At 46.0% G+C, this 12,840-nt stretch overlaps 1 protein-coding gene across 1 annotated transcript in view; it reads left to right on the top strand.

The window, feature by feature from the left end:
- The window catches only part of LOC126528316 (thiopurine S-methyltransferase-like), a 50,357-nt gene extending 39,009 nt beyond the window's left edge, over positions 1 to 11,348 (top strand). The window contains exon 9 of the mRNA XM_050176197.3: positions 1,625 to 11,348. Within this exon, the coding sequence (XP_050032154.1) occupies positions 1,625 to 1,725 (101 nt within the window). The 3' untranslated portion in view covers positions 1,726 to 11,348. The remainder of the gene's footprint in view (positions 1 to 1,624) is intronic.
- Positions 11,349 to 12,840: the final 1,492 nt, after the last annotated feature.

Consider the following 12,840-nt stretch of genomic DNA (forward strand, 5'->3'; position numbering starts at 1 on the left):
GAAACTACCAGGGAAAGGTCACCACCCAAACGCTTCCCTACTTAGTGTGCAGCTGTGATATCTGCAAAAAAAGTAAAACCGCAGTAGAATAAAATGGCTACCTTCGAGTAATGACGCCAGCAAACCTTGGTGCATGCCTCATTGCGCCGGGTCGAGCGACAAAGCTTGAGTCATGGTGGGCAGATCTGCCCGCCAGGGCTCTGGATACTGGATAACAATCCCAGGGCTAGATCTAGTACTCAAGGTCGGTAGGATGAGTGGACGCTCGCTCATAATGATGCGCCGGTGTTCTCGTAGGCTTTGTACTCACTCATACTCGTATTCCTTCACACTAACCGGCTCACACTAACACTCATACATACTCGTGTCCACTGCACCACTGACCGGCATGCACTCGCATGCCTACTCTTGTGCACTCACATTCGCCGACAGTCACTCGTGTTGATGCTCACATACACTTAAAATCACCGTCACTGACTTTTCTTTGCACTCACGGTTAACCGGCACTAACTCCTGTTGATACACACGTCTATTCATAACCTCTGTCGCTTGCTAACGTTTTTATCTCACACCTACGAAATCAGGTGCAAAAGGGCTATGAGTTAGTGTACTCGTGAGTGAGTATGCCGATCTGTGATTATTAAGAAGAAGCTTTAGCTCGGGCCCAGCTCCGACGTGGCCTATTCAAATACATGTAAAATGCAAAAACGTTTTTCTGAGGTGATCCCTGGAACGATTTTAATGAAATTTGTTGCACTTGAGGGAGAAAGTTCAATTCTAGTGACTGCAGTAAGCAGAATTTCGATTTAAAGCCTCAATTTTCTGAAAATAATTTTCAAAAATTCGGAAGTTAGAAAAAGATAGACACACAAAGTTTATAAATTAGTAGCTTTGCATCAAGAACAGGTATCATGGTTCTGTAAATGGCATCCATTAGATCATTCAAAGCGGACAAATTCGCTATGTCAATTTATATCTTATATGAATTTGTTAGATTGTGTGCAAAGGTTCTGCAAAAATTGTATTTCCATATTGCTGAATTTTTTTAGATTCATGTGTAACATGTCAATTTTGTCCGCTTTAAAGGTACTATCAGATGCAATGCACAGAACTGTGATATCATTCTTCCTTGCTGAGTTAGAGAGTTGTGAACTTGATAATTTCATTTTCTGAAAATTATCTGTTTTTGCCAATTTTTAATAAAAACTGACAATCTAAATCGAAAATTCAAAACCAACAGTCAATGTATTTTAAGTTGTTCTCTTAAATACAACAAACCTCGTCGAATTTGGTGCCCTGGATGCGAGAAAAACGATTTCTCCTTTTAAATGTATTTAGATAAGAGCACCCAGGGTAAAGCTTCCTCTTAACGCTGTATAGATGCAATCACTAGGAACTGTAATTCTGTACTTGCAATCCTATGCTGCGTGTGATTGGAGAAGAACACGTGCCTTCGATGCCTGCTCCAAATTGCCTCTTTTGCAGGGTACAAAACAGCGAATATGAAATTTGTTAATTGCTCATGGTAACCCGGGCAAACTGAAACCTGTCTCATTCATGAGCTTACTTGTTTGTTTAATCAGGCTATGGCACCAAAACATTCTCGCATCTTTCATGTTTGCAGGTGACTTTATGACGCTGACAAAGGTGATGCAGTCAGAGGAGGAGAAGCGTTTTCACATCTCTTCCAGCATCGTCGAGACCCTTTGGCATGGGACAGGTTGAGCAATGTTGTGTGCCATTATAATCCCTCTTACTGGAGTGCCAAAGTGTAAAGCAGCAACTACATTCATTGCTGCAACTTGTTTAGGGGACCCTAAAGACGAAAATAACTACAGCTGTGTTGTGAACTACACTTCTACGATACCAAAGAAGCCACTCTCGCCATGGGATGAAGATTGACAAGCCAGATAAGAGGCAAGAACGAAAGATGGGTGGCGTTGCCGTGATGTCGTGGATATTGACAAAGTCCTAGTTTTTTCTAGGTACAGATGGACTACATTGTATTCTAATGGAACCGAAGACTTATATTGGGAAGTTTTGAGAACATGTGATGTCACACTGATGTTCTGGTGCTGGAACTCGGGCGCGAAATTTAAAAAGAAGTAATTTGGCCGTCATTTCCTCTTCTGATAATGAACTTCTTATTGTGAAAGTAACCAAATTAGTGTTTGAAAGACTCATGTAGTGATTCTCCTTAGTGTTTCAATGGAAAAATCAGTCAGGCAATAGTGTAGTTATTGTGTGAAACAGGAAAAGTTGGTTACTTTAGTGTAGATTATATTAACAGTGTTAAAAGTACATGACGTAAAATGTAGGGTACACATGGTGGGCATTGTAGCCAAACTAATTTTTACTGAACAGGAATTTTAGGTGTAGCAGGGTTCTGAATGGTGGCAAAAAAGCGGCAAAGAAAGCAAAGAAAAAAACATGACAGAAACATATCTGCCGTGTTTAGTGAAAGCTAATTTGGGATATTTTTTTTAAGGTGGAAGCGCTTCTCTCAGTGAGAAAAGTGAAAGTAATAGTAATGAAGTTACTCAAAAATGACTAAATTTCACGTTTATTTACAAATTGTCGGAGCAATAGAAGGCTATTGTTAAAGGCCAACTGCTACGAACTTTCACTTTGGTTAAATCGCTTACAGATCAGTAATCTATACTATTGAAGCAATCTTGACAAAGATTCAGGGCCACAAATTGCATAGTTTAATATTAGCAGCCTGTAAGACGTTTCGTGCTCCTGGTCGTTAGTGGATGTGACCTAAGTGCCAGCACGCCACTTCTGAGATGTTTTAGTGCGCTGCTAAGAGCTGCAAGCACTGCCTAATTTCGGATGTCATGCTGAGGAGCCACACAATCTCAGTAACATATTACTTCCGGTAAGTGGTAGCAGTGAAATTTCCTGCAGTTTTGGTGTCAGAAACATCTATTTTTGGCAAGCTTTTCATAAGGCATCCACTTGTATTTCAAATGTAAACTTCACATGAAGACTGCTTGGTGTCTACACTATCTGAAAGGAGGTACTTCATACTGTCTCAGATTTCGTTGCAGTTGGCCTTTAATTGTTGCACAACTCGCCTCTGAAAAAGGCTATGTAGCAGCTGATCCTGCCTGCTCTCCTTGCAGTAATGCCGGGATGTCTGCGATAAGCATGCAATGCGTATCGCAATGGGTTGGCGGTGATAGCTGTGATTGGTAAAGTGCAATGACCCTTGAGGAGGTTTCCTGGTGCCAGAATAGAAAACCGAGTGCATGGTGGCAATCCCATGCGACATGGCTGGGCAAGTAATGCGAGAAAGCTGCCGTTGCCGCCGTCTACCACTGTCGACTGCGCTTGTGCCCTCGCTCCTTTGATTGTTTACATGGGATCTAGCGACCGGAAAACGTATCATACGATTGCAGTCTACCAATATACCAAATGTTGCTGCTGAAAGATAGTGTTTGCTGGGGACGTGTTAACCTGTAAAAAAGGCGTATAACTGTATTGGGTCATTTTCTGTGTTCTCAGTCATGAACGTTGTCGCCGGGAAATCATGCGAAAAGGGATCATATCAATGATGTTCTACTGTACTACATCTCCAGAACAAGATGCATTGGTAATTGGTGCTGCCTATGGTTTTCAATACGAAGCGGGAGTGGGGCTTTGCCCCATACTAGACAAGTTCAGGAGGGTGAGAGCAGCCCCTGCACACCCCCGTAATTGGTGCTTATGGTCTGACTTTGTCCTGGTGGCTCGATAGCAACGGCGGCACTAGTCGCTTCTGGTCAGCTTCTACATCATTCAGTCGGTCACATTTGTTTCCTTTTCAATGTTAAGAGTGGAGACTGGACAAAAAGCTGAAACACCTTCAGGAGGGTCCTGCCTCCTTCTACAGTCAAAAGCATGTGTAGCAAACGGCATCTTTCCTGGGACAACCAATGGGCACTCCAGAAATATTTACCGCTAAGAAAAATAAAGAAAAAGAAATATAGTGGACTCGCTTTAAACGGAACTTCAAGGGACCAGGGAAATTGGTTCATTTTCTCAGGAGTTCCATTTACTGAGAGACAAAGCTGAATACAGTTCCATGAATACAAAACCAACCAACCACGAGGATGGTGTTCCGTTTAAGCGATTTCCGTTTATCTAGAATCCACTATACACAAAAAATTAGCAATTACATACTTGGTGTAGTATAAATCAAAGAATAAGTTTGCAAAAACACATGAATACTGAATGCATGTTATTCGTACTGTAAATAAAGACTCTGAAAAAGTGTCTTTATTCCATGGAAGTGCAAACCTAGCAGATGGGAGCGAAAATTCTCATAATCCCACGCCAGTGGTTCTTCCTCTATTTGTGTGTATTGTGTCTCTGTGTCAGAGAGGCACAGGCAACTGGGAGCCGATGTCCTGCTGTCTCTTGAAGGAGGGCTACCTCAAAACGATACAATGATGGATCTGTGGACACACTGAGATGACTGCGAGGGTTGCAGCGGTGGGCATGGGTGTCAGTGTCAATGCCTTCTTGATGGCATGGGATCTCGCTGTGGCTTGTCCCAGCACTGTTCGCCGTTACTGTGAAGCAAGCCACATAACGGTTTTGTGAGCTGTGAGAGCCCAGGAAGAAATTTCACTTGCGTCACTTCTGTGGGCTCTGCTAGCTGACACACCGCTTTGTCCTTCTTGGGGTCAGCACTGATACTGCAGCACCCACCGACATGGCAATGCAGGGATGCTATGGCCAGAGACGCTCACAGCCGGCCCCTTGGGGCCAGCTGTAAAAGCAGAGAAAAATTAAGTTGGCTGGCGCATGCTCGAAGTGCAAGCTTGGCACGTGCAGTGTCGTTTTAGAAGCCTGCCACATTGGTCGCCGCAGCTGTGGCTCCGCTCGTCGGCTTAGCCCTTCTGCCAAAATAAATGTAGGAATGACGGCACAGCCCTTGGGCTGCTGTCACATCATCCTACATTACAATTCGTTGATACAATGGGCCAGAGGGATTTCACTGATTGCCCGCGTAGTGTGCACTTCACCTGCATTTAAGGTGACTACAGCTTCTTGCAAGTGTTGAAGTACTTGGTCCACTTGTGTGTCATGTTCATCCATTGTGCACCCAAACACGACCATGTCATCTTTCAGGCAAGCTTGGCCCTTAAGTCCTTCTAGCACTCTCTACATTTCCCTTCGGAAACTTTGGAGAAGTTCCGGCGCTGTGAAAATTCCGAAAAGCAATTGGAAGAACTGAAATTAGCCAAATGGTGTCAGGAAGCTGGTGTACTTCTGGAGCTTGCCGAATAGCTGGCCTTTGCGTAGAGCTTGCTAAACTGTGTAGCTCCAGCAAGTTTTGCCAGGCAATCTTCAATGGTGGGCATTACAACCAGTTCCCACAGAATGTTCATGTTCGATTCTCTGAAGTTAATACAAATTCACTGCTTGCCTCCTTGCTTTTTTGCAACTACCACAGGTGCACACCATTCTGTGACCTCTTCAACCTTTCTGGTAATGCCCAGGCTCTCCATTTTTTTCTAGCTCTCATTTGACACAGAGCAACATGAGCAGAGGTACTCTCCTTGGGGGCGTAATCCGCCTCTTTCATGGCGCTATGGCGCATGCGCCCTGCCCTAGCGGATGAGTCGCAAAACGTTTTGGAAGGGTCGGGCGCGTGGCCCGCGCGCCGGGAAGTCCCCCGAAAAAAGAAAAAAAAGAAAAAGAAAAGGCGCTCGGACGCGCCTTGCTGCAAGCACTCATGCCGTGTACCGCGTTGAAACCCTACTGGTAGCTTGAGGTTGGTGCGGTGCCGAAAACGTGCATAGCGTAAGACCGCAACTCCACTTTAAAAGACAAAGCGGCCAGGGCATCGTCCGAGTTGTCCGGACTGCACCGTGAGCCAGGTAGTTGCCGCCTTTCATGAATGGCTCGCTAATTTAACGAAAAACCCGTGCGTTACACTTGGGCGACACTTAAGTACGTCACGTTGCTGACGAAGTCTGTTTGCAGCGTTGGTCCTCACTTGCTGGTGGTGGCAGCGCGTTCCTGACTGCACGTACTCGTAAGGCGCGGCAACACTGGGTCGATACGATACCGAAAAGACGCTCACTCCAATGATTGACCGACTATTGTGCGTCACTGAAACCTTCTTATCATACCAGGTCGACAACGACGCAACCGACGAGTGCGAGTTGTACTGCGACAGGCTTTCTTGCCGAAGGCACCAGCAAACTCAGCGTGCTGACCATCGTTCGACCGAACCCCGCGCGATCGGCCATCGAACGGACAGCACAATAGCGACAGCGTCTTCGCCTGTATTTATAATTAATCGTGCTCAGAATGAGTCAAGCACGCCTACCAAGTTGAAATGCACAAGATTTAACCCTCTCAAGACATGCCCACGAAGTTTTAGCCAATGTCGATCCTGTTGAGCGAAGGTTAACCTGGAGCCGTCGAGTTCGTGCACTCGCTACCGGCGGACCTGAACTGAAATGTAAGCAGTTAGGTCGAACAAAACTGCTTCTATAGTTCAATTCTGGCCTTAGTGATTTGAAATCAGCTACACTTCACTTCGCACGACGCGTACACAATAAGCGGTAAGCCGGCGACACAGCGCTGTGCCAACATCTGTACGTCACCGTACCGGTAGGCTGTCGGCCGCATTCGCTATCTATATGGGTGGGCTTGTAAGTGCTGCTTTGCCAACACATTTCTTAATTTCAGAGATACACTGTTTGCCTCTGCGCCAAGCGGCAAACAAGAGACGATGTATTCGGTATACAGCAGCATAAACAACCGCCTCGCTCATTTATACCAACGCCGTGTGAGCGATGGCATCCGCGCGTTTTCGTGAGAGAACAACATGGCCTACAAATGAGCCCTTATGCGAGCACAGTTTTCTCTAGTAATGCTCTAGGGCACACTAAAACTGTAAGTATGATGGAGTTAAAGAAAAGAGAGAATGAGTTAACAGCCCGTAATATATGTATCTGGATCACAGTTGCCGTTGTTTAAGTGGTTCAGCCGCTCATATTGACTCGTCTCAGGATGTAACAACATGGCACATATGCGCAGATATGCATGTTTTGCTACATTTTGACACTATTTCATATCAGTGATGGGCCTTTTCCACAATATTTGACGATAACAAAGACCTGCGGCTCTAGATGTCAATGTAAACGAGTGCACTGCTTTAATAAATCTGACGCAGAAGGCTGCGCTCGAAGACCTTTTGAATATGCGAAACGTCTCAATAATATGTAAAAAGAATACAAAAAGTGATGTCCAAGTGCAGAAATCAGTGACAAATTCCAAGGCAGCCGTGCCACCAAATGGAACTCAGCGTGCCTTTATCGGCTGCACTGTTTGCAGAACAGCGCACTCAGGCCTGCTCACCCAGTAGTCATTGAGTGCTACATGGCTTCAGGAACGACATGCTGTCCCGAAGAAGCCATTAATAATGATTCGGGATCCATGAAACGCACAACCGACGTGCACTCAACGTGGGCGCCGGTACACAAATTAACCGGCGAAAGCCCCAGGACCCTTCCAAAACGTTTTCAGCGGCGTGCAGCAGAGAGCAGCAGAGGAAAATGAAAGAGGCGGATTGCACACAGGCTGGCATCGGAGAGCAGTAATGTATTCTCTCGTGAGGAGGCCCAAGCCTGTTGTTAGATTGTGGTGGGGACTCACGATGGCGGTTTGGTCACTTACCTTACCTGTTGACTCGGTGACCTGTAGATATCGAGGGACTTGATTACTGATTACAGGACAACCAAAAGTGCATTGCGCAGCTCATTGATCACGTAAACTTAATCTTGGCATGACTGCAAGGCTGTATTAAACAGTCCAGCTGTTGCTATGCTGGTTCGGCCTGGTCCAAGCAACTTTTTATTTACACTGGATCAGGTTGCCCATAACTTGTTCATCTAGAATCTTGTTGGTATAGCTGTCATGTCTGCACTGTTATTTATATTGAACTTCATGGGTAAGCCATTGATGGCTGCACCAATTTTGCATGGCCCAGGGTCTTGCCAGTCTGCTAATCCTACCAAATAGACCTCTTCTAATGCAGCTTGGTGTGTGCCCTTCTTGCCTTGCTTTTCTTTTGCACAGATAAGCATACGGTAGCAAAGTGTCCTTTTTTTGCTACATGCGCCGCATCTTTTGCCATTGGCTGGACACTTAGCATGTGATGGCGGGCGCGTTGCTGAGGTACACTGTTTGCCCAAAGGCAGTGTCTGGTCAGGCTTGTCCTTTCAAGAATACTGCTTTGGCTTCCCTTTGCTCTTTGAGAAGCCACACTTGGTGTCTGCAGCTGCAGGTGACCGTAGCTGAAGCTGTAGCTTCTTTTGTTGCTGTTTGGTTGTTTCCCTGTTGCAAGCACTGGTGATGGCAGATTCCAGGGTAAGCTCAGCCTTAAGTTGCAGCTTTTTGTTTAACTGCATGTCTACGAGACCAACAATGAGCCTGGTGCAGGTCGATTTTTGTTTTAGCTCGTACTCGTAGGTATTGGCTAGTCTATGAACATAGGTGACGAATGCGTAGACTGTCTTGTGTGCTTCTTGCTTGCAGGTGTTGAGCTTCGCATGGTTGTAGATAACTTTTGTCCATGGCACCAACGTTTCGCTAAAGCAGTTGCATCACTGCATTGTTGTTGAGTTTCTTGGTGTTGGATAGCTTCAGCAAGGCTATAACGTCTGGGTTCTGGGTTTCACAACACATAGTATAGATGACTGCGTTTACTTGCATCATGCCAACTTGCTTCTTTTGTCTGTTGATGACTCTATATAGCACTCCCATCTCGTAAACCACTGTTTCTACACCTTGGATGACAGAGAGAGAGAGACTCAACTTTTATTGAGCCCTTAGTAAAGGGTAATGCGAGCTGGCACCAGATAGGGTGGAACCTTCTTCTCAGGTCCCATATGCGTCCAGCAGTTCCTGGCCCCTAACCACCAGCGCGAGCTGGGTTGGTAGGTCAGGGCTGGACAACAAGGTCTCCCATCGCTCAGGAGGGTTGGGGGTAGGGATGGTGGAGGGTTCTTGAGCTTAGTGCACTCTGCTAGGATGTGTGCTAGAGTGCCTTCTGATCATCTGCAAAACGGGCATGAAGTGTCATGCTCTGTTGGGAACATCTTGTGCAAGAGCACGGGATGCGCTAGCGACCCCGCTTGCATGCGTTGCACGATTGTTTGCTGCCTTCGGCTGAGTCGCGGATGCGGATGGGGAAGTCTACATCTGCCGCTTCTGTACATTTGGGTGATGTCTTTGTAATTTGTCACGGGGTGCGGTAGCTCTGGCTTGTCCTCTGTCCGGATTGACAGTTCTCGGGCATAGTGGTCGGCAAGTGCGTTGCCTTCCACTTGCGAGTGTGCCGGGACCCACACGAGCTCAACGGCCCGTCATGGTGATTTGCATTTGGCGAGGATCGCTAGTGCTGCGTGAGAGATGTTCCCCTTGCGGTAGCATGCGTAGGCGGTCTTGGAGTCTGTGACCACGGTCCTCACTCCTGGTTTTGCGAGTGCGAGGGCCACGGCCACTTCTGCTTCGGCTGTATTCGTCGTCCGTATCGACGCGCCTGTGACCAGTTTACCGATGGTGGTGACGACCGCCGTTGCTCTGGTGCCGTGCTTGGATGACTGAAATCGAGCTTCTTCCAGCAGCTTGATGACGAATGGGTTGAGTAATTATGAATTAATGTGAAGCAATGGGGAGAGAACAAGGAAGCGTGCGACCATGCTCGTTGGTGGTGTGTTCGTGACGTGCTAGCCCATAAGCCCTGCACTTCTCTTTATTGCACTGAACACAGCTCGCACTAGGGGGTGCTACCAATTGGCTACATATACGGAACAGAGTGGGGCTGCGTCCTGAAGTGCAGACATCAGAGGCAAAGCCATCTTGGCATAGCGAAGTTTCATATTGGTGACTGCTTGCGCTCATGAAGCCACTGCAATGCCTGCATTTGCTGCCTTCTGCTTGCATGATGCGCTCCCTACCGCTACCTCCACATCACAGTTGGGTAACGAACAAGACATGAAGATTTAACTGACCAGCCGGTTTATTTGATCCCAAATAATGAGTCGTCTAGCCTGCTCCATCTCAGCTTGCATGGGAGAGAGCTTTCCCCCACCATGGCGTGTGATCGGTTCTCCAGCCATCAAGCTACACAGCTACATGTAGCTGTGTTTGCGCGCAATGGGACTGGGACAATGACAACGATGAGTGACATTTTGTTTCAGTATTCTTTTTTGTTTTCGTGCCACTTTGCCACAAATTTAAGCCTTGATGAGCCCATAATTCTTTCATAACAAGTTGATGTTTAGCACCTGCCCTGTGGTGTACTTTACATTCTTTGTCCCGTCCATTTAGCACTGGTAATATGGTGTGCTATACTTTCAGGGAAGCTTACGCAAGTTGCTCATACTGAGACCAAATGTTAGGTGCGCTACAAGGCGATATAGAATATGTGATGCCTTTGCCAGTGCCATTTTTGCAGTACGGAAGCTGCTTCACACACTTTGAGGAAGCGACAGCTTAGTTTAAGGGGCCCTGGAACATGTTATGTTAAACCTGATTAACACCCTGTAATGAATGTGATGTCTTTCAGGGAATGTGTTCTCGAAGAAATTCTTGACACAGACTTCACATTGAGAGGCAGAATCGGTTTATTACTGTCAGTAATGAGGTAAGAATTACAAGAGGTGCGTATTCAGAAAGAGGTGCCACAGTAGGTGACAAAACAGGTGAAGTGTTTACTTTCCCCATTCTCCTCAGCCAATACATTCTTTTCAGCCGGGGCACCATTGAGAGCCTATGCGCTCCATGTAGCTATTTCCTTTTTTTTTTTTCTTTATATGGTACACTAATAGTAATGTTTCAAGGTTGCTGTCCAACAAGGGTGCCCAGAAGTAGCAAAGGTAGCCAAGACATGCTAACTGCTTGCTTTGTTGTTTCCGAGTTCTTGAAGGGTTTGTATATACGGTCCTAAACGACTGCCCAACTGCTGGCGTCTCTGGGTTGTAACGTCTGCAGTACTGCAGTCACTGACGGTGGACAAGGCAAAAAGGAGTGTGAGCCTTGAAATTTGCAGGTGAGAGCAAGTGATCCATTATGTGTGAGATCGTAGATTCTTCGTTGCATGCAGCAGAATAGTATTTAGCTTGCATGTTCACAGGAGCATTGTCCACATATAAGAATCGTCTTGATACCGTGTCCAAAAAAGTGTTTCAGTGCCCCTTTATTAGTAGTTGTATGTTGTAGTAGCCTCAGTGTTTACTGCCTTGGCTGTCTTCTTGAAGACAGGCAGTGTTTTTTTTTTTTGTAAATAAGTGAATAAGTTACTTAAATCCAATAAACAGAGGAAGTTTGCACGATGATTTCTGTACGCTTTTTCTTCACAGAAGGTACTGACCTCGGCAAAAAGACTACACGCCTGGACTACATGCATTGACTTCATTGAATGTGTGTTTCGTATTCAAAGAAACTGAGTGATGTTTGGCCTTTGAAAAGGAACTGTAATGATTATCTTATAGTTTCTCCAAGTTTCCCGAAAGCTTAAATACAGTGTTGACACCATGTTTTTAGGTTCTAGGATCATTTTATTGCATTTAAAAAATGGCATTAAGAAAAAAAGAAACAAAAAGATGTTTGTGGGTATTTTTTGCATTCCTAATTAAGGGAGGGGGCTGTGAGTTGTAAAATGTTTTTATTTTTGGTTCAATCTGAGCTAAACTTTACAGTTGTGATTAGTCTTTCATGCTCATTTCAAATCTATCATTAGTTTTTCGATAGCTACTCTGGTTCAGAAAGACTAAAAATAAACCCAATAGGTACTTCTTAATGGGCTCTTTGGTAATTTGGCATTGCTAAACACAAAAAGTAAGTGCATGATGCTAATGCCAAAGACTGTCTCAAGGGATTGATGCTATTTTTATTTGTTTGAAAGTGTTCTAAAGATAAGAAAGTAGACCAACATTAACTGTGAATATTTTTTTTTATTTTCACTCATGTTTTCGGCGTAGCTCACCTGGCACATTACACAGGCTTGGCTAGCCAGCATCAGCCATGATGCGGTGTAAGCTGTTAAAAGTTTATATTTTCTATTGGCCTCGAGCTCCCCCACTGGAAAAGCTAGCGCCACCGTTGGCTTGACGTGGCATGAGGGATCACGTGGGCACAGCGGCCGCGTCGGCTGCTTTGGAAGCGCCGAAGCAAGCTGAAAACGAAAGTTCATCTCATCTGCTGCCGCGGTTCTGATTAAGTGGTGCGGCTTTACCGCCTTGGGTGTCTGCTTGACAACATCTGGAACTACTATAATAGGTAGTGGCTGCCTTTGGAGGCGTGCAGCATGGTAGGCTACTGCTTGGTGCCGCAGTGCCGGACGTACGCAACAGAGCCCGGTGTCAGCCTTATTCACACGTAGCCGCAGGGCAAGGAGCTGCGTGAGGCTTGGCTGGCGAAACTTAGAACTGGCGGACAGCCGTCGGCTACAGCTCGCGTATGCAGCAAGCACGCACGCGAGCAAGATTTCTGCTACGGCGCTGGGTCTGCGCGATGTTCGGTGAGTAGCAGAAAACGCGCACTGGACACGCTCGTCCACTCCCGCTGCCCGGCTAATGTCGGGACAGTTTGGTCTATGAACTTGTTGATGCTAGACACTGGCAAGTTCTCTGGAGCGGAAAGGGAGCGGTAAGACGCATATTAAAGAAAGGCATGGCGCATTGCCATGTTTGTGTTGTGAATTAATGCACTGGATTACAAAAAGAAGCAGAGGGAAATTGCACCCTGAGAAGACCGATGAACATACAGTGCGACGCAACTTGAGAAATAATATAAATGTCCAAGAATTTAGAAGACAAAAAGAGATTT

This window comes from Dermacentor andersoni, chromosome 9, assembly GCF_023375885.2.
Source record: "Dermacentor andersoni chromosome 9, qqDerAnde1_hic_scaffold, whole genome shotgun sequence".
NCBI classification, from domain to species: Eukaryota; Metazoa; Arthropoda; class Arachnida; order Ixodida; family Ixodidae; genus Dermacentor; species Dermacentor andersoni.